This window comes from Coloeus monedula (genome assembly GCF_965178545.1).
Source record: "Coloeus monedula genome assembly, chromosome: 20".
Taxonomy (NCBI): domain Eukaryota; kingdom Metazoa; phylum Chordata; class Aves; order Passeriformes; family Corvidae; genus Coloeus; species Coloeus monedula.
This window is the reverse complement of record NC_138800.1, coordinates 5,818,598-5,846,083: the sequence shown is the minus strand read 5'-3', so window position 1 is coordinate 5,846,083 and position 27,486 is coordinate 5,818,598. Positions and strand designations below refer to the sequence as shown.

General features: G+C 48.0%; 3 protein-coding genes across 4 annotated transcripts; 2 read left to right on the top strand and 1 right to left on the bottom strand.

Annotated features, from left to right (window-relative positions):
• Positions 1-350: 350 nt before the first annotated feature.
• VKORC1L1 (vitamin K epoxide reductase complex subunit 1 like 1) lies at positions 351-13,664 on the bottom strand. Its single transcript, XM_082294771.1, has 3 exons — positions 13,459-13,664; positions 3,475-3,584; positions 351-2,811 (listed from the first exon to the last, which is right to left on the bottom strand). The coding sequence occupies exons 1-3, from the start codon at positions 13,650-13,652 to the stop codon at positions 2,585-2,587; spliced, it is 531 nt and encodes a 176-aa protein (XP_082150897.1). The 5' UTR covers positions 13,653-13,664; the 3' UTR covers positions 351-2,584.
• A 3,205-nt stretch (positions 13,665-16,869) lies between these two features.
• CHCHD2 (coiled-coil-helix-coiled-coil-helix domain containing 2) lies at positions 16,870-19,390 on the top strand. The gene is made up of 4 exons (XM_082294410.1): positions 16,870-17,043; positions 17,618-17,864; positions 18,456-18,606; positions 19,071-19,390. The coding sequence occupies exons 1-4, from the start codon at positions 16,994-16,996 to the stop codon at positions 19,079-19,081; spliced, it is 459 nt and encodes a 152-aa protein (XP_082150536.1). The 5' UTR covers positions 16,870-16,993; the 3' UTR covers positions 19,082-19,390.
• A 950-nt stretch (positions 19,391-20,340) lies between these two features.
• Positions 20,341-27,328, top strand: PHKG1 (phosphorylase kinase catalytic subunit gamma 1). 2 transcript variants are annotated; one of them, XM_082294617.1, is made up of 10 exons: positions 20,341-20,766; positions 22,502-22,635; positions 22,918-23,093; positions 23,372-23,426; positions 24,116-24,181; positions 24,356-24,519; positions 25,057-25,147; positions 25,903-26,056; positions 26,128-26,269; positions 27,021-27,328. In XM_082294617.1, exons 2-10 carry the CDS (start codon positions 22,553-22,555, stop codon positions 27,215-27,217), a joined length of 1,128 nt encoding a protein of 375 aa, XP_082150743.1. In that variant the 5' UTR covers positions 20,341-20,766; positions 22,502-22,552; the 3' UTR covers positions 27,218-27,328. The 2 variants fall into 2 exon arrangements, with proteins under 2 accessions (XP_082150743.1, XP_082150742.1); XM_082294616.1 differs by having other exon boundaries at positions 20,351-20,766; positions 26,144-26,269.
• Positions 27,329-27,486: the final 158 nt, after the last annotated feature.

Sequence of the window (27,486 nt, the reverse complement as noted above, 5' to 3'; positions counted from 1 at the left end):
TAAGGATCAGATTTGCAAGTTCGTGCACAAGTGCAGCTGCAAATTCTCCCAGAGCCCGAACTCCAGCTCCATTTGATCCCTACGTGCACACAAACAAGGACTGCAGACACCACTGCTGAAAATCTGGCCCTAAACATTTTTACTAAAACTGAATGAACAGACTATGCCCACACAAACAAGCACAAGACACAGTGAAGTTAAGTCAACACCAATACTTTCAGCTGATGGGGCTTTTTTTCCTCTTTTTTTCCCAAAAATTGGACCAAGTACTCACGGATTAGACTTGTCTCCATGGCTGCTTGCTCTGAGATAGGAGCAACTTTCAGGCAGCACATGTTCACCTCTTCCTCAGATGAAAAAAAAGATGCCTTTAGTGTAGATCACAGGAATGCATCAAAATAAAATCTATACAACACATTAAACACTGATACTGCCTCAAGGCTTGGGAGAGAACAAAGCCAAGCCTTGAGGGACCAATTCAACATCATTCATTCCCCTTGATATCAAAGCAGAAGGCATTTGAGAGACAGAACTAAACAGCAAGACAAGCTTTAACTATACTCTGGTCAATACAAAACTCATTTAATGAATTGTTGGCTAAAACTGTCAGACGAGGGACAAATCATTTAGTGTTACATGCAACAGATGTTACTCATACCACAGAACTCTATACAGAAAAGCAGTTTCCACCTACATCCTTGGTACAAACCAGAGAATTGCTTCAGTAGTAATTGAAATATTATTTTTGTGAATTCAATCTCAAAACTCGCTTTGCTCAACGGAAACACTGCTCGTTTCACAGTCGAGTTTCTCCTTAGTGTTTAAAATCCACTTACAATGGAAGTGTCTCTCTGACATTCATGTTTGAGAAAGAAAATGCTAAAAGTAGTTAAATTAGTTCTTTAAATAAATGGGTATGCAGTTGGAATTCTTCATATTTCGAACTGACAAGGGCAAGAAGCAGCACAGCACCAATTACAGAAAGTAGCTGAACCCACACATCTCAGTGTCACACAGTCTGAAACACAAGTATTTCATTTTCCAAATCACATCAACCTTTTAAATTAAACTGAAAACAATACTGCTACCACTTCTCAGTCTAAAAACTAAAACCAGATCTCTTAATACTCTTCTATCCCCAGCAAGTTTGCTGGGAATTTTGTTTGTTCATTTTTAAAGCAAGGACACTTCTGCCTGCCAAGTTCAACACAAAGGATTTGGTTTAAGATTTGAAGACAGAAGGCACTTTTAACATTCAGCCTTAGAATACTGAGTGCAGAAACAACATGTACAATTTTGTTCCTTTTGTTTAAATCTGCAATTTAATTTTTTTTTCCCCCCAATTAGTTCTTAGAAAGAGCAATGATAGCACTATATCACATTTCATTTTCAGGAGCACATTGACTTACTTATCCCATTAAACAGGTTGCCCTTCCAAGAGATCTTATGTGTGTGTGTCAGGCCTAAAGTTCATTTCCCAATATAGCACAAACCAAAGATCCTGACCAAGATCAATTAAGGAACTGCTTTTTCAGTGCACTGCTTGGTTATCCTGCTCACTCAGTGGTTTCCACTGCAAATTGCAATTACTGCAGCATTCATAGAACATCAAACATTAGTAACACTGGCTGGCTGACCACAGCTTAAAATGAAACAGCTCTGCATGGAAATGGAGTCCTTTCAAAGAACACTTAATACACCAACCCCCAATCTGCAAATCAGCTTTTCATTGACCACATGAAGCTATTTTCGTTCTGTACAGAAATTAATGAGGTTGTCGTTTAATCAAAATACTTCAGGTTTCAGCTTTAATTCCATTTTTGTTACTGGAGACGAAAAAAAAAAAAAAAAGAAAAAAAAAAGGAAAAAGAAAAGAAGAAAAAATGGAACCAACCCCAAGCATCATTCTTGTGAAAGCACAACAGTGAGAGCAGCAACTCCATGTTCTTTAGAGGTCACTTCTTCCCTCGTGTCAGTCGACTCTGAGCTGAACCCTCTGACAGCTCCTAACCAAACCCATGGGACAGTGAGTTCTCCAGGGATGAAACCAAGAGTTCTAATTTTATTTACAGCATAAGTCCTAGTCAAATCTAAGTCCATCAGCTAAAAAAAAAGAAAAAAAGAAAAAAAAGAAAAAAAGAAAAAAAATACACATACTGTAAACATGGCAACATTAAATATGGTGATGCTAGTCTAGAGTATTTCATTTCATGATCACATCTTGTTATACCTGAATTTATATACAGGATATTTTATAGCAAGTGTTACCCACTTCACAAGTGGAAGGGGAAGAGAGAGAGAGAGAGTCTAGGTTTTGCTGTGGCTAAAACTCCTTCAAAGTAAAGTTAAAGCTTGTCTTTGATTGTTATAGAGCTTTCTTTCATAACCACATTTAAACTGAAGATTAGCACAGAGAAATTATCTGGGGGCCCCTTGAAATTTATAATTCAAAATTTCCGTTATGATTCTCGGGGGGGGTGGGGGGGAGGGGGAAGTGTCTGATATGGAGAATAAAAAAATTACTGCAAAATAAACTTAATGGAAGTTGGGTCTTCAGACTGTCAGTCAAAAGTTCCAACAGGGGTTATTCCTGTTTGGGTTGGAGTTGCCTCTTCCAGGCCTCGTTCAAATAAACTAGTCGTTTGTAGTTGATGATAAAGAGAATGAAGTTCAGCAAATATGTGAGCACGCAGACAATGCAAAATTCCTTCAGCACGAAGTACAGAATGTATGCCAAGTACAGTGACCCTACTACAGACACTATGGAGGATGTCATGAGGATTAGAGCTGCTACTGCACTTGCTGTCATACCTGCAACAAGAGAGAGAAAGTTACTCATGCCTCTCCACACAGAGCAAAACTGAATTCAAACTCAGCCACTCAGCAACAGTTACACAGAACTCTGTTTAAAACACCACAGTTGAGAAGTGGATATTTGGAGGGGAGCATCTAAGGCTCTGTCTGACAGCCCTGTGATAAGGAGTGTGTGTAGTACGAACCATCCTCATATTCCTGAGTTATAGGAAAATTATTGGTCAAGTTATTTCTGTCGAGATTAACAACTTTATAGCAAACCAGAGAGTCACCAATAAATAGATATACATTACATTTCATGCACTTTTTTGCCTGCTCTCTCCATTACTCCTGCAAAACCTGCTCATTCCATTTTTATTCCCTCTCTTTTCCACCATGCAATCCAATGCCAAATATCCTGGAGTGAAAATACCAGCACAGAAACTGTCTTCACACTTGTATTATTAATAGCATATCAGGAGAAAATGCAATTACTCTTAATATCAGTTGGGTTTTTAAGCCCTTTGGACTCATGTATCATTAGAGTGGTGCTAAAAAAACCCAAGATATAAAATCGGAAGCATTTATCTGCTTTCTTGCAGATTGTGCAGTGCATGTTGCTCTCCTTCATCACCACAGCCCTGTTTTACACTTTAGGCTCTGAAGTGAAAGAATACTTACCAAGTAGCATTTGTAGTATATAAAACACGAGGCCAAAAACACTGTTTGACTGATTTATTGCACTGTCCTTTCCAAAGATGGAACCCAAGAGACCGAATCCTCGACCCCATCTGTAAAACAGGGAAACTCATTAACTCTTATTTGGGCACCTATTGTTTTACACAAGATTTTCAGTTCAGGGCTGTTGGGAAAAGCAAAGGACACGCATCCTGCCATGAGCTGTGTGGAATTCTGGAAAACCAAGCAGCTTGCAACAGGGGGAGCACTGGGCACAGCTTTATCCCACACCTTGCTGAATAAAGCTGTTTGACGCACCAGGAACTACCGAGTTCACACAGCTGCAATTTCACTGAACAGCACCTCTGCTTCCCAGGGCTGTAGTTTGGAGCTGTTTTGTCAAATAAACACCTCCTTCCCCCACTGACAGCTTTAGCAGCTCTCTGCATCACAGTAAATTGGACACAAGGTCACTACAAAGCCAAGGGAAGATGGTACAAGTGGTAAGGATTTGTTCCAGCTCTGCCAGAGCTCACCTCGCTGGATCAGAGCAGGAGAATCAGGACATAAATTTGTATCTCAGCTGCTCCTCAGTCTAACAGCTCAGGAGGAACCCAAATCTGTCAAGCACACAAGCTGAGGATGGCACCATCACAAGATCCCCAGCCCTCGTTTGTTGGAGCTCTTGCACACTGTGACACTTTGAACCAACACCTGAATCCACCACAAAGTGACTTTCAACTTTCTAGTGATAAGGCAGAAAGCAGCACAAGCCCTACAAAACTGCTGCTGCAGGAAGGAGGATGAAAGATTAAATTAGCAAATGTATTTGTGCCAGAAACCATTAATTCGATGCCCCAAGGCAGATCATGCCATTATTTGTAAAAGCAAAGTGAGGACCCTATTTATTAGTGTTACTTGAAAAGATGAAGTTATTTTACTACTCCAGTTAACAGGTAATTCAACTCACAAGAGCATATTGGAATATCTGCCAGCAGATTTTTGGAGCACCAAGCCAAGCACCACTCAAATGCTTCACATTACCAGGTTAACTGAGCAAGGTAAAAAAGTGCCATTCCTCATTCTGCTGCAGCAGAAAACTCCAAGGAAAACGGAGTTTTCAGGAAGTTTCTTGTCCTAGAGGCAGTGGCCCTGCTGGACCAAGATACTGCTCAGGTTTGTCCCTGCACGTGGCAGGAAGGTTGCTGATGTAACTCACTACACCTGGGACCTGCCACCACCACATCCCAAGCAGTTTTCTCACAGAAAGAGGTACTGCAATAAGGACAATTTAATATCATCTCCAAAATACTTTCTAGTCTCACAGCCATCTGTGCTAAACGCATTTAAACTCATAATTTTAATTGCAGACTAAGTCTGAATTCACTATTAATACTCTTGTGCTCTTCTCCCCAAGAAACCCAGCAGGTCCCAATTCCTAGAAAGCAGATTTACTGTATAAACAGTCAAAAATTAAACATGCTTTCAGCTAGTTTGGTATCAAATCTTTTAAAAGTGGAACTTCTGTGACAAAATTAAGCTTCAAGGCAGCACAGACAGTGCTTTTCCAAGGGACAGAGTCTCAGCATCCCAGAGCTGCCAGACATGGAGTTGCAGGGAAGAGCAGTGCAGAACTGCCTGGCTCCCTGCTCTCATCCCAGGACAACTCTGAGGCTATGGAATTACAAAGAATTACAAAGAATCTCAGTTATGACAAATTTTCCTCCCACACCTTGAATGCTATCTGGATTTTTAGTGAGAACTGTTAATATTTTAGCCTTCCTTTGATAAGATGGTCACAGCACATGCAACAATTGTCTTGTGCTGTCCAATTTGCAAAGGCCAAATTAAAGAGCCCCACAGATATATTAAAGGAATTATCATTTTTACATTTAATAGTCTGTATTTATTTTTCTGTATTACTACATTTATAGATGCTTCAGCTTGCCATCCACAGGTTCAGTTTCTTGTTCTGGTCTCCAAGTGAGAATTCTTTGCAGGGTGACATTAAAGTGATTTGAACACACTCAGGCTTTCCTGCACAACCCAAACTGTGCAAAGGTTCAGCATCATCCTAACTCCAAATAACTGCGGGATGCTGAATCCCTCCCCTGTGTGAGTGCTCCCACCTCTGATGCTCAGCACATCCTGTGGTGTCTGAGAGCAAACTCAAGCTTAAAATATCAGAAATTTCCTTTTACAGAAGCTGACCCTGCAGTTATTCTGCAAGAGAATAAAATGTCGCTGGTGGAAGGATAATGAGTTCCAGCCCTTCCTGAGAGTCAGAGTCCCGGAGTGATCTGTGCAGAGCTGCAAGGTCAGAGCAGAGGGAAAGCTTTTTCCACATGCAAGAGTTCATTAAGTGTCTTGTTGGCCTTGTAGCAGCTTTGAGGACATCAAGTATTAAATTTCAGCCCATGGAGTCCAGGTCTAATCTCACATCTTATTCCACACACTTGGAGACAGCTAAGCAGCTTGGGGTTTAACATGGAGCACTCTTCCCAGCCTTACAAGGTTTGGAGTGGGAGCAAGTGTTCTGCATCAAACTGAAAAGCAAAGTATTTAAACTTGATATATTTACTTTGTATACTCCCTTTCCCATCTCATTTCCCTACTGAAAAGTCTAAATCGTGTCCTAATTTTATTAAGGTTGTAAAATCCACAATGAACCAGGAACTTTTGCCAGCAAGTGGAGGAAGGATAAACACTGAGTAGATAATGTTCCTTTTCACACCCAACTCAGGTGTGAATTGCCTGATTTATGAGAACTTTGAAAGTCTAAAATAATATGGCAAACAAATAGCAAGAATAAAGTCCTAACAGCACGATAAGCTTCAAAAAATAAACACAGAAGTCTTTCATGTAATCTGCCTTTTACAAAAAAACCTAATTTACAAGAAGTGTTATTAACTCGCATCAATTTTTTTTTGGATACAGAATGCCAAACAAAACGACCTGCAGTAATTACAGAGCTGCTTGCACAGCAAGATAAAAGCACAGCCTAATTTCACCAAGTTTTTCCTGGTACTGACTGGTGGCTCCCATCCCTGAGGATCAGGAGTTCCCTGCTGAGATCCAGGTCGAAGTCACTCGAGGTGACTCAGAGCACTCTGACAAACACACGAGCCAAACCCACTTTCACCACACCCAAGTTTCACTCCTATTAAAAAATAAAAAGCAATCTGAACTAACTACAAGGAACAGACCTTTAAGACATCTTTGTAACTTAATTTCCCTCCCTATCTGCATGTACAACTCTGAATGTTCTTTAAAAAGTTAAATAATGATTCAAGAAATAAAGTGTTTCATCTACTTTCCCAACATCTAAAATGGAGCACTACAGTGATTTTCAGTCCAATGTGCACTATCTTATTGAACGTTATTATCCACCCTCTAAACAATGCCCTTTTTGGTTTGAGGTACTTCTCAAAGTTCAGCACTGTTGCATTTTTAGAAGTTTAAAGCAGTATTTGTGTGCAATTGCTACTTCTTAACAGGAAGAATAAAAGAACTGAGGTCACTGTAATCCACAAGTGACAGACCTCCAATAAAATCTTACACTTTTAAATAATTTAAAACTCTTTTGCACAATTATGAACATCCTCTGTGTTCCAGAGCAGCATATTAGGGGACACACTTGAAACATTTTAGCATAATTTAGCAGAGAAAATGCTAAAAGGGAACCCAAGAACCTCATTTAGTCCCCCAGCATCTCAAGTATTTTAGAAGACAAGCAAACAACCTTCCAGTTTAACAAGTTAAAAGCTATGAGTTATCAGCATTGGCTCAAAAAGCAGCAGAATTCCAAGCCTGCCAAACACACCAAGTCAAACAAACAAAACAAAAAGTGTCTATTTAGCCAGGAGCTGGATTAGTGTCCCATGCAGTCCCAGTAAGAAATGCTGGAGTGTTTTTGTAGCCAAGCCCCAGCTCTGACAGTTACCTGCAGATGTTTTAAACAGTTTTGCCATAGACATCATTCCCCGAGATGCTTTCCTTGGCCTCCCACTAAGGATCAGCTTAAACTTCTGAACTGGGGTTTCACCTGCACCAACACTTGGCAGCCTCACCTGAAGCCTTCCAGGATGGACCAGACGCTTTGTGAGCACTTTTGACCTCAACAACCACCCCTGGTGATGACCAGAACCACATCCCCTCAATTTCACCTGGTAACACCCTTAGTTTTTATGCCCAGAACTGAACTAACCCCTGGAAATTCATTTGAACATGGAAAGAACTGTACTGGATGAGTACAGCAGCAGATGCCTTGAACAAAAGCACACAATTCCCAGGTCACATTCCAGTGTCCTTAAGGAATGTTAGAAAATTCAATCAAATCCTTCAGGGAACCAGATTATTCCAAGGCATGTCTGATCCAACATCTCTGCATTTGTGCAGCAGCAGCTTTGCCAACACAATTCTCTCTCTCAGGTGTTGGGTTTGGTGCAATGAAAAGGGCAAACAATTTTTAAAATTCTGTACTCAGAAAACTGCAAGAAAAGAACTCAAGTTAGGGGGTTTTTTTGGGTAGCAGGAGGTTACTAAAAGCCTCTCATTTCAGGATTATTTATCATCCCATGAACATTATTTTGTTATCAACAGCAAGAACCCCTTACCACTTTGTAACCCCAAGGAAACAATAAATCTGATTTTCTAAAAAGAAAAAAAAGGCTTCACTTGACAAGCGATGTGCACATTTCCTTAAGCACCACTGGACTCCTGAGATAAGTTCTGGTCCAGAGTGAAAGTTCTCAGAGGGGAGCAGAGCTCACACCCTGCTTTCAGTGAAAAGCTCATATAAAGGTCAAAGGATCTGGAGCATGTTAAGAAACTTTGGTTGCAACTTCTTTCCAGCTTCACTAGAGGATTTTGGATTAAACCTAATTCATGGTTTCAAGGCCATTCAAACAGTTTTAATAAATGAAGTAAAAGCCTTCAATTAGAAGCCACAAGAAAGAAGATTAAAAATTGCCATTTGTAAATCTGCCAGGAGTGCTCCAAAATGTTGATACACTTAATTTCATGTTGAAATCTATTAGCAGTATTTAGCATAACCAAATGAGATTTTGTTCTATATATCCTCCAGCTCTACTTCAGAAACAGTCTGTGAAAAATCTGTGTCTAGATCAGCAAAATCTTAAGCAGACAGTGGATAATTATTTTATAGCAGCATTTACAGAGGCACTGGCTATTCAAGCTACAAGCCAACAGCACTGATTCCTTCTACATAATCTTTTCTATTAAGCTACCATAAAGGAAGCCCAAGTTTGAATTAAAGGCACTTTGTTAAATTTACTTTGCACCAGGCAAAAGAATTCTTAGCCCTATTGCAAATTCCAGACAAGCTGGAAATTATATATATATGAAAAGCAAAAATAAACATGTTTGTGTGAGCACTGTAAGGATGGAAAATAAGATTCCCATAGCAAGGGCACTGCTGTGTATTGTAAAAGATGTGCCTCAGTCCCTAAGGGTTGTACCAGTATTAAATCATCCAATTTCTACTAGAAAGATGGGGGAAAAAAACCCACTTGAGTTATCAGCTTCTGCCGCTTTAAGAGCAACTTTAAAACTCAAAGCTGGTTTCTACCAGCATTCCTGAAACACCTTCCCTCTGCTGCACATGGAATAAGCTCTGGATCCTCCCTGCCCACACCCTAAGCCTCTGCTCCCTGCCTCCCCATGCTGTGCCAGTCCTGGCTCCTGTTTGCACAGTGCCAGCCCAGCTGGGGACAAGGGACAGAGAACCTTGGCTCCCAGGGCAGGGTTTCCCTTCAGCAGAGGAGTGACTGTGGGTCTCCCTCCCTTCCCCTGTGGCGCTGAATTTGTCTCCTCCAATTTCTCCCTGCCCAATTCCAAACCAGAGATCTTCCAAGCTTCCCTCAGACAGCAAACCCAGTGAATCCAGAATCACTGAAGAAGCCCTGTTACACCTCCTAACACCTTGTATCAGTCACTAACACTGGCAGCTGAAAACCTCAACATATCTGAATATTTATCTGCAGGTACAGCAATAAAAAAAATCCTGGGATATCAGGAATTTATTATTATTAATATAAATGATAACTGCTACATAGTGTTCTTCACCTGGAATTAAGCAAACTTGACAGACAAGTTTACAGAACTGCTCCACAACAGAGCTCAGTGGGAACCTGGTTAAACATCAGGTTAGGGAGGTCTGGGAAGTTTTCTCCATGTGCCATTTCCTTGGACAATGGGGTTGTTCTTGTCAACTTGATAAAGATGCACCAGAACAGTTCTAGCAAGGTGTGTTCTGTGAAAAACCAGCACGGGGCAGTTTTACCCGCAGTTCTTAGAGCAATTCACACCCACTCTGCAGAGGAATGAGCTCTACACCAGCACAATCTCCCCAGCTCTGACGGCAAAGCAAGCAAACAGAACACGAGAGGTGTAAATTCACTGTTTAAAGTGATTCCTGAATGTGAGCAGAACCACACAATAATGCTACACCTGTCACAGGCCACCCTTTCAGACCTGCCCACAACACACATCAAATGTAACAGGCATTTTCAGGAACTACCAGGTGAGTATTTTGGTGCATCCACTAGAAAACACAAGGTGGACAGGCAGCTTGGTCTTGAGGAAGGTGTCCCTGCCCATGGCACGGGAGCTGGAACAAGATGAACTTGAAGGTCCCTTCCAACCCAAACCATTCTGTCACATCAGACTTCTTCAGAACTTTTCAGAGTGCCTCAAACACAAGACACCAATCCAAGACCTTGCCCATGAGCATAAAGTTCACAACAGGGAATTCCTAAAATATCAATTCCATCCAGATTCTCAAAATGCTATTTTGACTCTAGAACTACTTCAACAATCAGCTAAAGATCAATATTGACTATTGCCAAACCTCTTCACTGACGCAGCTGCAAATATTGCTACAGATATACACGACACGTGCCCTTTGCTCGTCTGTGCTGCTGTCTTGAGGCTCTGTCACAGTGGGTACAGCATTAATAAATGCATGCCAGGCTACAAAACCTCCTTCAAAACCACTAATTTGCCCTGCAGGAACCTCCAATTCACCAAGACAGAAAGCAGAAATGTATTAGAAGACCCCAAAAGCTCTCAGAGCATGCAAAAGACCAAAGCCAAAGGCTCTGGGTCTCTGCATTACTACTTAAAGGTCACATTTTATTTCAAGCTGTAGCATGACCTGTATGACTTAAAATGTGTTTTATTACTTTAATTCCCTCTGTGAAACTACAGCAAGACCAAAAATATTTTTCAGGAACTGCTATTAGTCTGTTTCATCATAAATAAAGCCATTCTTGCCACTTAATTATTCTCAAATATAAGACAGCAATTAATTTCAAATAAATGCAGCCACTGCCAAAGGAAATGTTAGGTATTGCCCTAACACCTGCCCTTTTTAGCCACTCCTTAACAGTTTTTATTTTTAAACTATTTCATGAACTTTCTCCTCGATAAAAACTTGAAATATGCTGACCATTCATGTTTTGGGTAAGGGATACTGGGAAGGCATCTCTCCAACATAATCTTCTGCATGAGTCAGGCTCTGATAGGAGATTTTCTGTGCTCCTCCCTCTGCATGCTGGCAGTCTTTACATTTCTGTTCTTCTTTTTGTGCCAATCCCAGATCTGGCTTAAAAGCAAGACTTGGAAATACCAACAGCTGGTGAAAAAAACTCCGCCCAAAATACCAGAAAGTCAGCTCAGGAAGGAATAAATGGATTTATTCTAATTATTCTATGCATTTAAAATCAATCCTACCAGCATTAAGTGCTTTTTAAAGTTCAGCCCACTCTCGGAGTCGAAACTCAAGATGTGAAGATTGTAACATTCCAATTCCATCAGCAAATCCAGCTTAAATAAAAAGTCACACAACCCAATAAACCATCTAAAAGCCAAGGTAGAAACAGAAGTTTCTCACCCAGTTAACTCTGCAGAGTTAACTGTAATATTAGCTAATCAATTAATTTCTGATTGTCAGTGTGACAGCTTAATGAGCAAAGAAAAGTGAAAGTTAAATCTGAAAAAGCTGGAACACAAGATTGAAACTCTACTACCCCAGTGGAATCTAAAGTGTGGTTAAAAGTTCCTTTCAGAAATCAAGTTCCTGAGAAACTTTGGAGATGTGGGAACAAAGAACATTCATTTGGAGAAAGTGAAAGAGAATGACAGATGGGGAGCTGTGGCAACATGGAAAATAAGATTAATTTATTTCCAAGTTTAATGCCTTGCCCTCCGGCCTTACTTTTAAAGCAAAACTCCCCCTCTGTGTCCTGCACAGCCTGGAAAGCAAATTCTTCTCCAAATATGGCTTCACTGAACAGAACTTGCACGTTCCTTTTCCACAAACTCCTTTTACCACCTGCTCCAATGATCACGAGCTCTCCTGGCATTTGCAATGCTTCACTCCAGGCATGATTCTCCTAGCAACTGCTAGGAGATTTTAGTGCATTTTATCCCTAACTCTTCACATTATCATATAGAATTCCTACAGTAAAGGATTTCCAGGTCTTACTCAACGTGTCAGCTGCAGCATTGCTAATGAATGCTGTAATTACTGAGCATGATTCCATAATTAGAAATAAGTCCAATTATATCTTTAGGTAATTTCCTTCTCCCCAGCCTTCAGTAAACACAGGTCGAAACTGTGACATCAAATTCCCTGTCACAACAGCAGCATCTGTGCAACATCAAAAAGCTGTTGGAGGACCAATTCTATACAAAACCAGGCTACTCAATACTTAAATCTCTGTTATTATCTTTTTACCCCTGTATGTGTAATCAAAGTTAAATTACTCATAAGACTCACATGGTTTAATTTCAATAGTCTAAGTATAATTTAATTTATATCATTTTAATTTATCTGGTGAGTTTATTGAAGTCTCCTCCCTAGTTAGATCCAAACTTTGCATTTCAGGACACTCCCCAACCAGAGATATGAACAAGCACCTTCACAAACTAAAGATGACCTGAGACAGACAGAAAAGCAGAGTTAAAGCCTTCACTCAATCACAATATCAGGTGGCCAGAGATACAGATCTCTGTCACATAATCCCACTTCTATCAGCACAGAAGAGGTTTTAAGAATAAGAGTTCCCTGGATGTTTTGCCTCAACAATTTCACAGCCAGAGTATGGGAACATTCTCTCAAACTGGCTTGTTATGATGATACAGCAAGTACCTGTATAAAAACTGTTACAGCTTTTGCACAGGTTGCAGTGAGAGGGGGAAAAAGTAAATCTCAAGTACTCTTTCAGCTGAAGACACTAACATGATAATAACAAAATTCTCCTTAAAAAAAAAAGAAAGTATTCAATACATAGACTTGCTCAATAACCAAATTTATACACTGACTCTCCTAACAGAAATAAGAGCCCTTGGCCTTTAGAAAACAACTGCTAAACTGGCTGGATGTCTGCAAAGTAAGTCAGGATTTGGACTGGGCTTTTGCTGCAGAGGCATCCAAGCCTCCCTTGAATGAAGCACTTCCTCTGTATCACAAAAGCATCTCCTGTGCTGCCAGGAGACATCCCAATGAAAACGCAATACAAATACTGCAATTAAAACTAACAAAGCACACCACCTGCAACTGGACTTGTTTATGTTATCCATAACCACTACTCACAGCGACAGCACTTCACTCTAAGGAGCCTTTACTACTAAAACGCCTGTCACTCCACCTAATTACCATTGATTACAACACAGCAATTGCGGGTGCCTCACCCTCCAGCCCGCAGTGATCCCGAAAAACCCCGCTCCCACAGCGGCCCTGCAGCGATGGGGCTGCCCCAAACCGGGAGCGCTGACCCCCGCCCCAGACTGCCCCGACCCCTCCGTGCCCCCGCCCGGCCCGCAGCCCCTTCGAGCACCGCCCCGGGCCCTCAGCACGCCCCGAGAACCGGAGGCAGCGCTCCGGCTCCCGTCCCCACCGCTCCCGCAGCCCTCAGCCCCTTCCCCCCGCGGGGGCGGCGGCGGCTCCCACCCGCGCCTCACCTGGAGGTGATGGCGGCGGAGCAGCGCACCCGCTCGCTGAGGTCGCACAGGGCCTGGTAGTGGCTGTCGCGGCCCTTTTCGCGCTCCAGGTGGCAGGCGTACAGGGAGAGCAGGATGCCGGCGGCGCACACGGCGGACCGCGCCACCCGCTCCCAGCGCGGCACCGACACCCGCAGCAGGACGGGCGCCGCCATCTTGCCCCGTCCCTCCGCCTCAGCCCGCGACGCGCGCCCAGCGCCGGCCCGCCCCGCGCACGCGCGCGCTCCCCTCATTGGCCCGCCGCGCACGCGCGCGCGCCCCTCATTGGCCGGGCGGGCGGGCGCGCCACAGCCCCCTCCCCCCTCCCCCCCGCCATGGCCCCGCCTCCCCGGCCGCTCGCGCCGGACGTGGCGCCTCGCGACAACGTCACGTCAGGCCTGGGCGGGGGAGGGGCGGGGCGTAGCGCCCCCTGGCGGCCGCCGGGAGGCCCGGCAGAGTCCCCTCACGCCCCCGCCCCGCCTGATTCCAGCCGGAAAATGGGCTTTTCCTCACGGTTTTTTTTTCCCTCAGATCTGGGACGCGGGAGAAACTGGGCAGTTCCGGAAAATGCGGAAAAAAAAAAAAAAAAAAAAAAAAAAAATCTTAGCGGCTGACCTGAGCCTCGGGGATGATGTGTCACTTCACCGGAGCTAAGGTGATGTGAGCCTCAGCCCCGTTCTCCAGGTGTTTTTCCGTGATTTTTGGACAGAATGAGCCGAACTCCCGCATCCTGCAGACACAGAGAGCCCATCTGGTGTGCAGAGGGCCTGTTACACTCCCCAAAGTTCAGCACGAGATTTCCTGGGGTGTGCAATTTGGATAAACGATACAAGACAAGTATCAGAAGTTTGTTTTTCCTAGCGCACACCACAGCCTGGTGCTCCACTTGGCTCGGGAACAGCTGCTGATGGATTCCCCCAGGGCTCGGGAGATTACGCCTTGCACTTGAGCAATGGGATTTCATTACTTGTTTCCCAGATCTGGGATCGCATTCCGTCACTCTGGGTCACAATAAAAACGGACACAACCCAAAATCAGGGCTGGATCTTCTCTCTTTCACAAAAGAAGCATCGACACCTGCCTGGTGCTTAAAGAATCACTTAATCCCTGTGGTGTACCCACACAAAAGTCATGGCAGCTGGAAAAAACAAACTTTGTTCGCTGTAAACATCACCACAACCACCGTTATTGCTGATTTTCGGGATGGCCACCGGCTACTCGTTCTCTTGCCCTTCCCAAAATCCTTGTGCGTTGTGGGCATCAGCAGATGCGAGGGTGAGCCGGTACAAAAGGGAGCTCTGGAGTCTTCCCAAGGAAAGCGAGAGAACAAAGCACAATGGCAGCATTCATCCCGCCGGCAGTGCCATCCTGCCCTCATTGTTCTGAAAGACAAAACAAATCCAAGAGGGACGCGGCGGCAAAATGACTTCAAGCGTCAAGAATCCCTCTGCCAGCAAAAGAAAAAAAAAAAAACAGAAAAAAGAGAAAAGGGAAAATTGAAAACTATTAATTAAAAAGCATTGAGAAAAGCACTCATTAAGAAACGAGTTGCTTGAACTCTAGAAAAGCGAAATTATAACTTCTGCTTTCTATGCCGTGATTTGCTTTCAGTGGGAACAAGGGACAATGGGAAAGGAGTGGAGATGACCGAGATGGAAGAGGGTGACCAAAAAAGAAATAACAGATGTACTAAAGCACGAGGAAAAGAAATCACCCTCTCCCATACGTTTATAGCCTGGCCCTTAAATAAGATGAGGTTTAGTCAAAGCTTTTCTTTTTGATAAAGCGAATGGACACGTGGGATGTGTGTCCCTGGAAGCAGCAGCGGTGGAGGAGCGGGGCTGAGCTCTGCCCTGCCAAACTCCGGAGCCATCTGTGGGCATCCCGGGCCAACCGCAGGGGAGAAGGTGCCAGCTCTGCAGTGAATTACTGCCTGTCTGGAGTGCTCCACTCATAAAGCTTCGCAAAAACCCCAAACCCAAACCGGGGGAGCGGCCAAGATGGAGAGAGGCCAAGAACCAGGGAGAAGAAGCTCTGAGGGACGAGCTCCTGCAGCAAGACCAGCAGTGTGAGCTGACACAGAACGTGATTTATCATTTATATTTATCTCCTAACAACTCTCACATCAGCAACTGCTTTTCTGAGCTGTACTTCTGCTCTATAAACTCACAATATTAGCACTTCTTTCACAACAGTTACATCCCCTGATGTAAAAGATGTTGAAATGCCTGGTCTTTCACCTCCTTTGTGAGTGAAGAAACTGTGAACAAGCAATTTTTTTTGTCATGAATTATCACAACTGTTGACTGCGGTATCCCATATTATTGCTGCTGTGTATAGAAACAGCTTGATTAATACAAGAGTTAATAAATTCATTTCTCCAAGTAGACAGTGTCTCTAAAGCAAGGAGACTCAGCCCCTGGGTGGGGATGAGGGGGCAGGAGGGACCCTTGCTTCTTTTTTGGGGTGAAAATTGCAGAATCACAGAATGGTTGGGGTTAGAAGGGACTTTTGGAGATCATCCAAGGCAGGGTCACCTGGAGCACGTGGCACAGGAACACATTCAGGTGGGTTTGGAATGTCTCCAGAGAGGGACACTGCCGGTTCCAGAGCTCTTTCTCCTCAACGTAAAGTTCTTTCTCATGTTGAGGTGAAACTTGTTGTGTTTTAGTTTATGGCCATTACTCCTCGTCCTGTTGCTGGGCATCACCAAAAAGAATCTGGGATGGTCCTCTGGCACCTCTTGGAGATATTTCTATGGAATGATGGGATCCCCCCTCAGCCCTTTCTGCCCCAGACTGAAATCTAAAATGTGAAACTCCGCTGAAAGGCTCAATTCCGAAGGGCTTCTGGAGGCTCCTTCTCCACAGAGAACATTTCTCTGAAGGCTGGAACACTTTCATTGCAATTTAGGTGTTTATTTTGACGAAAAGTCCCACACAGACTGGAGTCTATCGCCATTTGGGTGTTTATTGTGACTGAGGATCCTACAAGGGAGGGTTTATCGCGATTTACGTGTTTATTGCGACCGAGAACCCTGCACGTGCATATTTATCCCAATTTAGGGGTTTATCGTGGCTGAAGGTGCCGCAGACGCAGGTTGAGCGCTATTTATTGTGACCGATGGCTCCCCAGGCGCGGGTTTAACCGCAGTTTAGGTGCTTATTTATTTACCGTTTATTTACTCTAGGTGCTTATTTACTTACAGTTTATTTATTGTAGGTGCTCATTTATTTACAGTTTATTTATTATAGGTGTTTATTTATTTACCGTTTATTTATTGTAGGTCTTTATTTATTCACACCGCGGCGCCTCAGGCGGGCGGAGGGGGGGCGGGGCCTCCGCACAAGCCCCGCCCCGCGCGCGGCGTCCCGGAAGTGACGCAGCGCGCGGTGACCTTCAGAGGCGGCGGGCGGGTGTGGGGTCGGGCTGTGCCTCTCGGTGCTTCCTCCGCTTCTCTCCGCGCCGCTCGCTGATTCCTCCCGCTCCCGTCTGCGCCGCTCCGCTCCCCGCCGCCATGCCCAGGGGCAGCCGCAGCCGCACGTCCCGCGTGGCGCCCCCCGCCAGGTGAGGGCCGCCGGAGCCCCCTTGCTTTCCTCTCCTTCCTCTCGCCCCCGCGCAGGCCGCGGCGGCCTGGCCGCCATTGTGCGGGCGGGTGACGCACTGGGGTGGTGGCAGTGCCCGGCTGGTTTGAACTGAGGTGGCTTTGGGTTGGTTGCACGGCTGGGGAGGACGGAAGTGCGGCTGCTCGGCTGCAGGGCCTGGACATCAACGCCTTGTTAATCAGCCGCTTTTGGGTCGTATTTTATTTTTCCCCAAATAATACAGCCCTATGCGAGCTGGGGAATGACCAGGCTTTAAAACAGGCGGAAAGAAGCGTGTAATCCTGACCCTGTCTTGCATAAGCCGCTCACCAGAACACGGAGCTCATGCATTCAGAGTGTAGCAGGGGTGTGTGTAATCCCAGCGTGATCCTTGGGGCCACGAGTTGCACTGGCGGTCCCTGTGTGTCCCTCCCAGCTCGGGACATTCTGTGCTGGAACGGTGAACTCCTGGCCCTGCAGCCACGTGGCTCCTGCCCGGCGTGGTTTGGATTGACGATGATGATGATGAAGTGAGGTTTTTCTTTGTGTCATTGCAGCCGGGCACCCCCGATGAGAGCCGCGTCTCCATCGCCGGCTCCTCGGGCCTCTGTCCCCGCAGCGGCTCCGCCTTCTGCCGTGGCGGCCCCAGCGCCGAAGCAGCCGGGACTGATGGCCCAGATGGCCACCACTGCTGCCGGGGTGGCCGTGGGCTCGGCCGTGGGACACACCATCGGGCACGCCATCACTGGAGGATTCAGTGGAGGGGGCAGCTCCGAAGCTGCCAGGCCTGATATCACTTACCAGGTGAGGGGAAGCACAGCTGGACACCGACTGATGGGCACAGTTAATTTGGAAGATCAGCTCCACGTGGGCTAAGGGAGTTGCTAGAGCCTTAAACACCACATGAATCATAGCTGGGTACTTAAAGTCTTTATATAGTCTATAGACTATATATATATATAAATAAAACCATATATAGTCTGTAGCTACAGACTGAATCTCCAAGGTAACTCACCATGAGTAATCTTAAAAAGAGTTCAGAGGGATTCAAGAGTGATGCGTGCTGATGGCAGGATATCAGTGTTATTTTCTACGGTGTTATTCCTCTGATTCAGGCAAGACTTCCATGTTCCAGGTCTGATGTTGGTGAGACCTTTGATACACTCAGAGTTACCTGAGTGTATCAAAACCACTCAAGTGTTTGTAACTTCAAAAACTGCTTGGAATGTGGCATTCCACTCCTGGAAAGTTACTTTGTTTTTCAGCCCTTTACTTGTTTTCCGTTTTAAAATTGTGAAGATTTTGACTAAAATGCAGGAAAGACATCTTGGCAAGCAGTGTGGGGGTGGTTTGGCTTCATTGGAAGGGTCCTTACAGAGCTGTTTGGTTTTTCAGGAGCCCCAGGCTGCTCAGGCTGCCCAGCAGCAGCAGTATGCTCCTTGCCAGTACGAGATCAAACAATTCCTGGAGTGTGCTCAGAACCAGACTGACCTCAAGCTGTGCGAGGGCTTCAGTGAGGTGCTCAAGCAGTGCAGGGTTGCCAATGGTAAGTACACAGTGCTGACAGGCAACTGTTACATGGGATAATTGGTAAAATTATCATGGAATGATGTCCTGGGGTTTTGATCCATCTGGTGAAGGGTGGGGAGTGATGAAGGTGCTCTGAAGTCAGGTAAAGCAGCTGCTGTTCTGTTGGGCTTCATGCTGGAGGTGATGGGGTGGAGAGAGGGTGAACTCCTGATGCTTTTGTGCTGGTGCATGGATTGAAGATGACTGGAAAAGTGGCAGCAGCACATTTGGGGAATTAGCAGAGCTCTAAGGACAACAAAACCATCCTGTCCTGGAAGGAAGGAGGTGGCTGTGCACCAGTGCTGATGTCTGCAGCTCAGCATATCCCAGAAAATGCATGAGGGAAGGGGGGAACACCCTGACAAATCTGTCTTATGGCAAGGAAAGCCACCTTTCCATTCAAGGATCCAGAACTTACTGAGATAACTCCTTTCCTTTCAGGTTTGGCCTAAGCCTGCTTGAGGCTGCTGAAGATCATCTTGCAAGAACTGACCTACGAATGAAAACAAAAAGCTTCAGTAATAAAATTTAAAGCTATCTGGTATCTTGTTAGTCCATATATTCACACTCTCATCCCTGTGGCTTGACTCCTGCCATAGCTGCCTCCAATGTGGTACAACTTCACAGCCGCAATTTAATTTAGCACAAAATGGAAGAGTGAATAATAAAGCAGAATGAGCTAATGAGGGTTTAACGGGTTTTGCTGATTGTTGTGTTGAATGTGTGTAATGTGGTCTATAAATAAACTTCTCTCTCTAGAAGTCCCTTGCTTTAGTTGAGTGCTGGAGTTGAGCTTAAAGGGTGAGGAGGTGAGAATTGATTTTGGCAGGGTGTTTTGCAGCTCTTTCATCCTGTGATGGGGCTGAACCCTGAGAGGATGGTCCTGTGGCCTTTCCCTCCTTCCTGGCTCAGCCAAGTGACAAAGCCACTGCTGCTACATGAAAATAATAATCACTATTTTAAAAGTGATGCAAAGTGCAAACCCTCCTTTTTCCATCGGAGGGAGCAGCCACATCGTGCCTTGCTCAAATCCTTGGGGCTGATAGAGTAAACACCCTCCTGGACATCACTGGAAAAGCCTAGATAAGCTGTGCTCCCACCAGGAAGTGTGGTGGGGAATAACCCTGCTCTGAAAAGCGCAATTCCTGTTAAAAATGCTTTCCTAGCTTGACCTATTTTTTCCTGAAGTGCTGTTCTGCTGTTGGATGTTCTGCCTGTTCTTAAAGTCCTTCATCTCTTGCCTGCAGTTCCTGGAAATGAAAGTATTAGATCAGTGTTCAAAATAGAGAAGAGTCACCTCACACAGGGGGGATGAGGGCAGAACTGCCTGTCCTGGTCACACGAGCAGCTTTGCTTCTGCTGGTGAAGCTCCCATCTCATTTCTGGGGTGTTTCAACGTCCTGGTGAAACTGAAATAAAACCAGTGCGGGGTTTGGGCCAATCTGTGACAAGAGGAAATGGCCTTAAGATTCGGTTAGATACTAGAAAAAACGAATTCACTGTTGGTATGGTCAGGCACTGGAACAGGTTTCCCGGAGAAGTTGTGGAGTCACCATCCCTGGAGGTGTCCAAGAGGCGTCCGGACCTGGCGCTGAGTGATGACCGAGCGGCTCAGTGGTGGCAGTGCTAGGACCGGCTGCTCTTAAAGCTCTCTCCCACCTTTCCCGATTCCACGATTCTCTGCTCCCAGCCCGTCCCGCGGCTCATCCCCGCCGAGCCGTCCCGTGCTCGGGGGCAGCCCCGGCCGGGCGGGCGGCCGCAGCTCCGGGCGGCCCCACAGCGACACCCCGGGGAGGAGGGGCCGGGGCCTCGCCGGGGCTCGGCGGCGGAAGGGTTAAACCGGGGAAGTCCCGCAGCTCCGGGGCGGCCCCCGGCCCCCCCTTGCCCCTTGCCCAGCCATGCCCGCCCGGCGCCCGCCGCTGCCAACTCGCGCTGCGCTTTCTGCGGGGCCGGGCGGCGGCGGCCGGCCCTGAGCACTCGGCTCCCGGCGGCTCCCGGCGGCTCCCGGCGGCTCCCGGCGGCTCCCGGCGGCTCCCGGCGGCTCCCGGCGGCTCCCGGCGGCTCCCGGCGGCTCCCGGCGGCTCCCGGCGGCTCCCGGCACCAGGCCTGGGCCCAGCCCGGCGCTGCCCTCAGCGAGGTGAGGAGCCGGCGGCGGTGAGGGGAGGGTGTGTGAGGGGGGGTCCTGCCCCGGAAAACTCCCGTGCTCAGCGTTCTTTGTCTCCGGGTCAGCGGCGGGAGGGTCGGGGCAGGAGCACCCCGGGGCAGAGGGAGAGGGGCCGCATTCCCCTGCCGGCCTAAAAGCTGGCTTTTGCTTGAGCTTTGTGGGTTTATCCCAATGGATATTGGAATACTCTTCGTCCTCCTCAAAGACCCCCCCGCTTGGCAGCTGCGGGCGGGGGGCGATGCCCAGCGCCTCTCCCTCTGTGTTCCTTAAGGCAGAAAATCCCCTCACGACGCTCTGTGCCCCCCTTGCACACTGATAATAAACCCAGGGTATCCCCTTAGAGCCCTGCACCGGCTGCTTATATAATTCAGGGTGTTTTAAACAAACTCCCGGGCTCTTCCCTGCCGGGAGAAGGCAGCACGCAGATTCCAGGCTTCTCCCGGCAGTGCTCCGTGGATGCTCCCCAGTCTCCAGCCCTTCCCCACAACACCAACCCCCAGGACCTGGATTTTCAGCTTCAAAAATAATCAAAGTTTTTCGTTACCCCCCCACCTCAAAGATACTTTATTTTCCCCACTTCCTGATCCTGCCTCTCGTTTATTTCGGCTTGGTTTGGCATTACTCACAGTATTTCCAGCAGCTAAAATTTTGTAAATTAAAACAAACTCATGGCTGTTTAGAAACGCTCCAGCCCGTGTTAAACATCCCTGGCAGCAGCAGCCAAAACACCGCATTGGTCCTTAAAACTAGGTCAGGACAGATACACATTGCTAATGAGATTTAAGTGTACTTAGAGCTGCCAGTGCCCTGGCAGAGTTACTGAGAGGAGGGCAAAGGAAAGCCCACAGAACCGGGGATCTCCTGGCCACCTCTGTCCCTTCTTGCAGCAACAAACTGTCACTCCAAAGGGACAATTTTGCTGCGTGGGCTTGTAAGAGCTGCTTTCCACCCTAAGTGCTTGGACTCTGTGTATGGGCACAAACCAAGCGGTGTAGAAACCCCCCCCCCCCAAGCCTGAAATAGGATAAAGAAATGGGATGAGAGCCTTTCAGGAGTTGTGGAGGCTGCTGGCAGCTGCACAGGAGTGGCTGAGGGAGCTCTTTCAGCTGCTGTCCTCATGCTGGCTCAGCTCTCACTGTTCCCAGTCCCTCTGTCCCCACCTGCACCCTGACCCACCCAGCCCCTCTTGCTGCTTCACTGACCCTCACCACCTCTTTTTCCTCTTCAATCCCTTTCCATTCCCTTGAAACACGATTTTCCCCTCCTTATTCTCAGCCAAAGACAACTTTGTCATGTTAAAAATAACAAGGAAAAAAAAAGAAAAGAAAAGGCAGGTTCTAGCTCTCGAGGTGGTGTTGGTGTGGGGTGGTGTTTCTGGAGGCTGCTGTGAGCTGGGTGCAGGGAAGGGATGAGGTTTTGAGGTGCTGCAGCAGTTTTTCCCCAAAGCCTTGGCCCCAGCCAGGCTGGTTCTGCCCCTGGGGACAGTGAGGCTATGGGGAAATCCAGTGGGATTTCTCCTGTTCCCAGTGGGATCTCCACAGCATGCCAAGGACAGAGCATGGCTTTTCCAAGCAGCAAAATACCCACTTTGGTTTTTGGTCCAGGATCATCCTCCTCCTTCCTCCTCAATGTTTTTTCTTCTGTAAGGGATCAAGGATCCCAGCCCTGGGAGCAGTGAGAGCTCATCCTCACTCTTTTTTCCTTGCAGCTCCTTTCTGCCCTCAGGCAAGCCCAGGGTGCTGCCTGACAGGAGCCAGAGATGACCAAGGAAGAAGATCTACCAGACTGGAACTCATCCAAGGAGTTTTATGAAAAATATGAGCCGAAGGAGATTTTGGGCAGGTAAAGCTTTTATTTTTGGCAGGCAGCTTGTTTTGGTTCCACGTCCTCCAGTGCCAGATAGGAACAGTGCTCCCTGGGAATCTGATACAAACAGGGCCCACAGCAGCATGGGGCTAAAAATAGCATGGAACAGCACTTTCCATCAGCTCAAAACCTTCTGTCCCACCGAGACAGGGTGACAGAGCGAGACCCGCTCGTGCATGAAAATCCCAGGCAGCCCAGGTGCCGGTGGCTGGGCAGGCAGGGATGGAACCCCCCTTTTCTCCCTGTTGTCCCTGGCAGGGGGGTGAGCAGCGTGGTCCGGCGGTGCATCCACAAAACCACGAGGCAGGAATACGCCGTGAAGATCATCGACATCACGGCAGGGAACATCTCCCCCAAGGAGGTGCAGGAGCTGCGGGAAGCCACCACCAAGGAGATCGACATCCTCCGCAAGGTCTCGGGCCACCCCAACGTCAGTAAGTCAGGCCCTGAGCATCCAGTCAAGGGGAGTTTCTGCCCAGTTTGTTCCTCAGGGTGTCCCCAGGAAGGGTTTTTGAGGTGAAATCCCTGGGTGATGTAGGGCACCTGTTCAGAGCGTTGTTTGCTGTCCCTCCACACGCACCCCAGCAGTGCCCCCCATGTTGTCTCCCAACCACAACACTAGTGAAGATCAACTCCTCATTAACTCAATTAGCAGTTTAATCAGTGGTTTTTGGTCCATTGCTGTGCTCACAGCCCCTGTGCTTTATTCCAGTCCAGCTGAAGGACAGCTATGAATCCAGCACCTTCTTCTTCTTGGTGTTTGACCTGTAAGTACCAGCTGGCTCAGCACTCTGGGCCCGCCCCCTCTCTGCAGATTGGTCCCAGCTTTTTATGGCCCAAAAATGGCAAAGTGGGGGGACAACCAGCTCTTAAGGTAGAATCAAGCCTCAACTACTGCAAGCTCATTGCAGTCCTACTGCCAGCGCTGTTTCCCCTCTGTCAGCGGCTCAGTGCTGCTCGGGTTTCCCTATAACCTTTGGTGGGAGCTGTCATGCATCCCTGAGGGTTATTTATATGCTCAGTGGGACCAGGCTGTCTGCAAAGCCACAATTCCTAATGCCAGGGCAGTGCAATGGATGTCAGAGCAGTGGGATGGCACTGGGAGACCCCCATCCCTGCCCCATCTTTGATGGTTGGACTTGCTGATCTTAAAGATCTTTTCCAACCTTAACAATTCTGTGTTTCTATCAGACAGCCTTTTCTTCTCCTGCCTGATACTTTACTGAAATATATAAAGGCATTTTTACCCCTTTTTCTGAAAGTTTCAGGCACAGCCTTTTCTCCTCCTGCCTGATACTTTACTGAAATATATAAAGGCATTTTTACCCCTTTTTCTGAAAGTTATTTGGGGCCTTTAAGGGGCACAGACCCCTGGGTGATCCTCCCCAGGGACTCAGAGCTGGTTTGCTGTTTCAGCTCAGCCTCTGCCTCACTCTGTTTCCCCTCCCTCGTGCAGGATGAAGAGAGGGGAGCTCTTTGACTACCTCACTGAGAAAGTCACCTTGAGTGAGAAAGAAACCAGGTAAGGCCGGATGCAGAGGGGTGAAAATCACCTTGCAAGAGCAGAGCGTGTGTTTGAGACACCCTGGGCTGTGTCCCTATGCTCAGGGCTGAGAGCACTGTCCCTGTCCCCATCTCTGGGATTGTGGTGCCAGTGGATATTTGGGATAGGGAATGAGCTGTCCCCCATCCTCAGGAAGATCATGCGAGCACTGCTGGAAGTGATCCAGTACCTGCACTCCATCAACATTGTCCATCGGGACCTGAAGCCGGAGAACATCCTGCTGGATGATGACATGAACATCAAGCTGACAGATTTTGGCTTCTCCTGCCAGCTGCACGAGAATGAGAAGCTCAAAGGTAGGGGGCTGGCGAGGTGGGAGGATGCTGGGCTGGCCCCTGGTCACCCCGCTGTTGCAGTGCCCCTGGCGAGTTCTTCCAGCCCCACTCTCTCCCTGTCTTACCTGTGGGTACAAATCGGTGCTGTTTGGCTGCTTTTGCTGTCCTCACAGACAAGTTCTGCCTGCACACAGCCTTCTCTCTCCTTGCCATGAAAAAGCTGCTGCTCTTTAGGAAAACCATCCTAGTCATTCCACTTCTTTTTTCCTCCAGTTGATCCCCATTACCCCATCCACTTACAGCCCAGCATTATTTCCCCCAACTCCTACATGCAAAGAGCCACACATCCAACAACAGATATCCCCTCCCACAAGCATCCATATAATTTTCTTTACTCACTTTTTAGCCACTATAATTCACCAAAGTCACCACTGAGATGCACACAAGTTGCAATTCCTCCCTGTGACACCATCCCTGCAAAGATCCCACCTGGGGGCGGGTAGGGATGGCACCTGCATGGCTCAGGGGATGCTCTGCCCTGTGTCCCTGTCCCCACAGAGATCTGTGGCACTCCTGGCTACCTGGCCCCCGAGATCCTGCAGTGTTCCATGGATGATGAGCACCAAGGCTACGGGAAGGAGGTCGATATGTGAGTGAGAAGCTGAGTGTTTGGAAAGAATGAAATGATGCACCAAAAGCTTGGTGGATACCCCTCACTGGTGGTTGTGAGGGGCTGTCAGGGTCACCAGGGGGCTCTGGCACAGAGCAGGGGGCGAAGCACTCTGGGGACAAGCCCATCTCCCCACTTTGCCCCATTGTGGGAGGGAAGGGAACACTTTCTATTCATAGAAGTCAGCTTGGGCTGAGCTCCGAGACATGGGGCTTTTAAACACACCTTGTGCAGCCCCTGAGAGAGCAGCCAGCTCAGGGCAGCCCACCAGAGCTCTGCAGGGCTTTTCCCACCACCTCTGGTGGCTTCAGGCTCAGGGGTCTGCAGTGGTCAGAGCTGTGACCGACCACTCAAAACACACTGGGGCATTACATCCCCTTTTCAGTTTGAGCCAGGACACCTGGCACCTGCATGGCCTGAGATATGCCCTAGGGCATCCAGCCTGGCTGCCATCACCAAGCCCCACTCCCTTCCCTAAAAAAACTCTGCAAGGGTCAAATGCTCCATCTCAAGGCATCCTCCTACAGCATCCAGAGAGCAACTCCCCATCAGCTCAGCTCAATCCCTCCCTCCAGCAGCGAGCTCAGCCCCCATCCCCAGGCACATGCAGGGCAGTTCTCTGCTGGTTTTCCAGGGGTACAAAGGCAGGTGTGGCCACCCCTGGGGTGCAGATGCAGCTGGGTGCCCCTGGGCTGGCACAGGGGTGCTGGAGGGTCTGTGTGGGCTGCCCACAGGTGGAGCACTGGGGTGATCATGTACACCCTGCTGGCCGGCTCGCCGCCCTTCTGGCACCGCAAGCAGATGCTGATGCTGCGCATGATCATGAACGGCGATTACCAGTTCGGCTCCCCGGAGTGGGACGACCGCTCTGACACCGTCAAGGACCTGGTAGGTGCTTGGGTTGGGAAAACTTGGGAGTGGAGGGGGTGTTGCAGATCCCTGGGATATCCCAAATTGAGCCGGTGGCCTGTGCAGATCTCGCGGTTCCTGGTGGTGGACCCGCGGCAGCGGTACACGGCGGGCCAGGCGCTGGCACACCCCTTCTTCCAGCAGTACGACGTGGAGGAGGTCCGGCACTTCAGCCCCTTCCGGAAATTCAAGGTGGGGATGAGGCTGGGAGCTGCAGGAACCAGCGGTGGGATGGGTTTTCCAGCTGAGCTGGGAGAAACTGGGAGTTGGGCAAGGCTGATGGGGCTGGGGTTTGGGAGGGTGCGGCAGCCTGGGTGCAGGCTCACAGGAAGGATTTAAGGGAGAAGGGAGAAACTGCCTCTCACCTCCAAAAAAAAACATTCAAAGAGCTGGAGTGTTTAGCCTGGAGAAGATAAGGCTCCAGGGAGACCTCGGAGCCCCTTCCAGTGCCTAAAGAGGCTCCAAGACAGCTGGAGAGGGACTTTGGACAAGGGATGGAGTGACAGGGCAAGGGGGAACAGCTTCACAGTGCCAGAGGGCAGGGTTAGATGGGATATTGGGAAGAAATTCTTGGCTGTGAGGGTGGTGAGGCCCTGGCACAGGGTGCCCAGAGAAGTTGTGGCTGCCCCATTCCTGGAAGTGTCCAAGGCCAGGTTGGACGGGGCTTGGAGCAGCCTGGGATAGGGGAAGGCATCCCTGCCCATGGCAGGGGGTGGAGTAAAATGGGCTTTAAGTTCCCTTCTAACCCAAACCATGCTTTGATTCTGTGGTTCCCTGGCATGAACCCCAGCCCTTTGCCAGCCCCACAGGAACTAAACTGTGCCAGGCACTGAGCTCCTGCCTGACTCCCCCACATGGGAGTGGGGCAGTGCGGATGTGCTGGGGGTGCTCCGGCCCCATTGTGGGAATCCCCCTGAATGCCAGGCTGTTCCCTGTGCCACAGGTGATCTGCCTGACAGTCCTGGCCTCGGTGAGGATCTACTACCAGTACCGGCTGGTGAAGTCAGTGACCAGGGAGCTGGTGGTCAGGGACCCCTACGCCCTCAAGCCCGTCCGCAAGCTCATCGACGCCTGCGCCTTCCGCACCTACCGCCACTGGGTGAAGAAGGGGGAGGCCCAGAACAGAGCTGCCCTCTTTGAGAACACCTGCAAGGCCATCCTGCTCACCCTGGCAGCCGATGAGGGGCTGTTCTGATCACCACTACCCCAGCCCCTGGCTCACAGTAGGCGAGTAAAATCTTTGAAAACAAACTGGTGATTTCTGGGGTTTTTAAATTTTCTTTCACCGGGCTCAGGACTGGTGCAAATGCAAACCCAGCAAATAATTTGCTCCTGGGGTATGTCCCACTGGAAGAATGGGTTTGGGGAAGCCACCTTTTAACAGAGCCATAACCAGCTGCAGCTCCCGA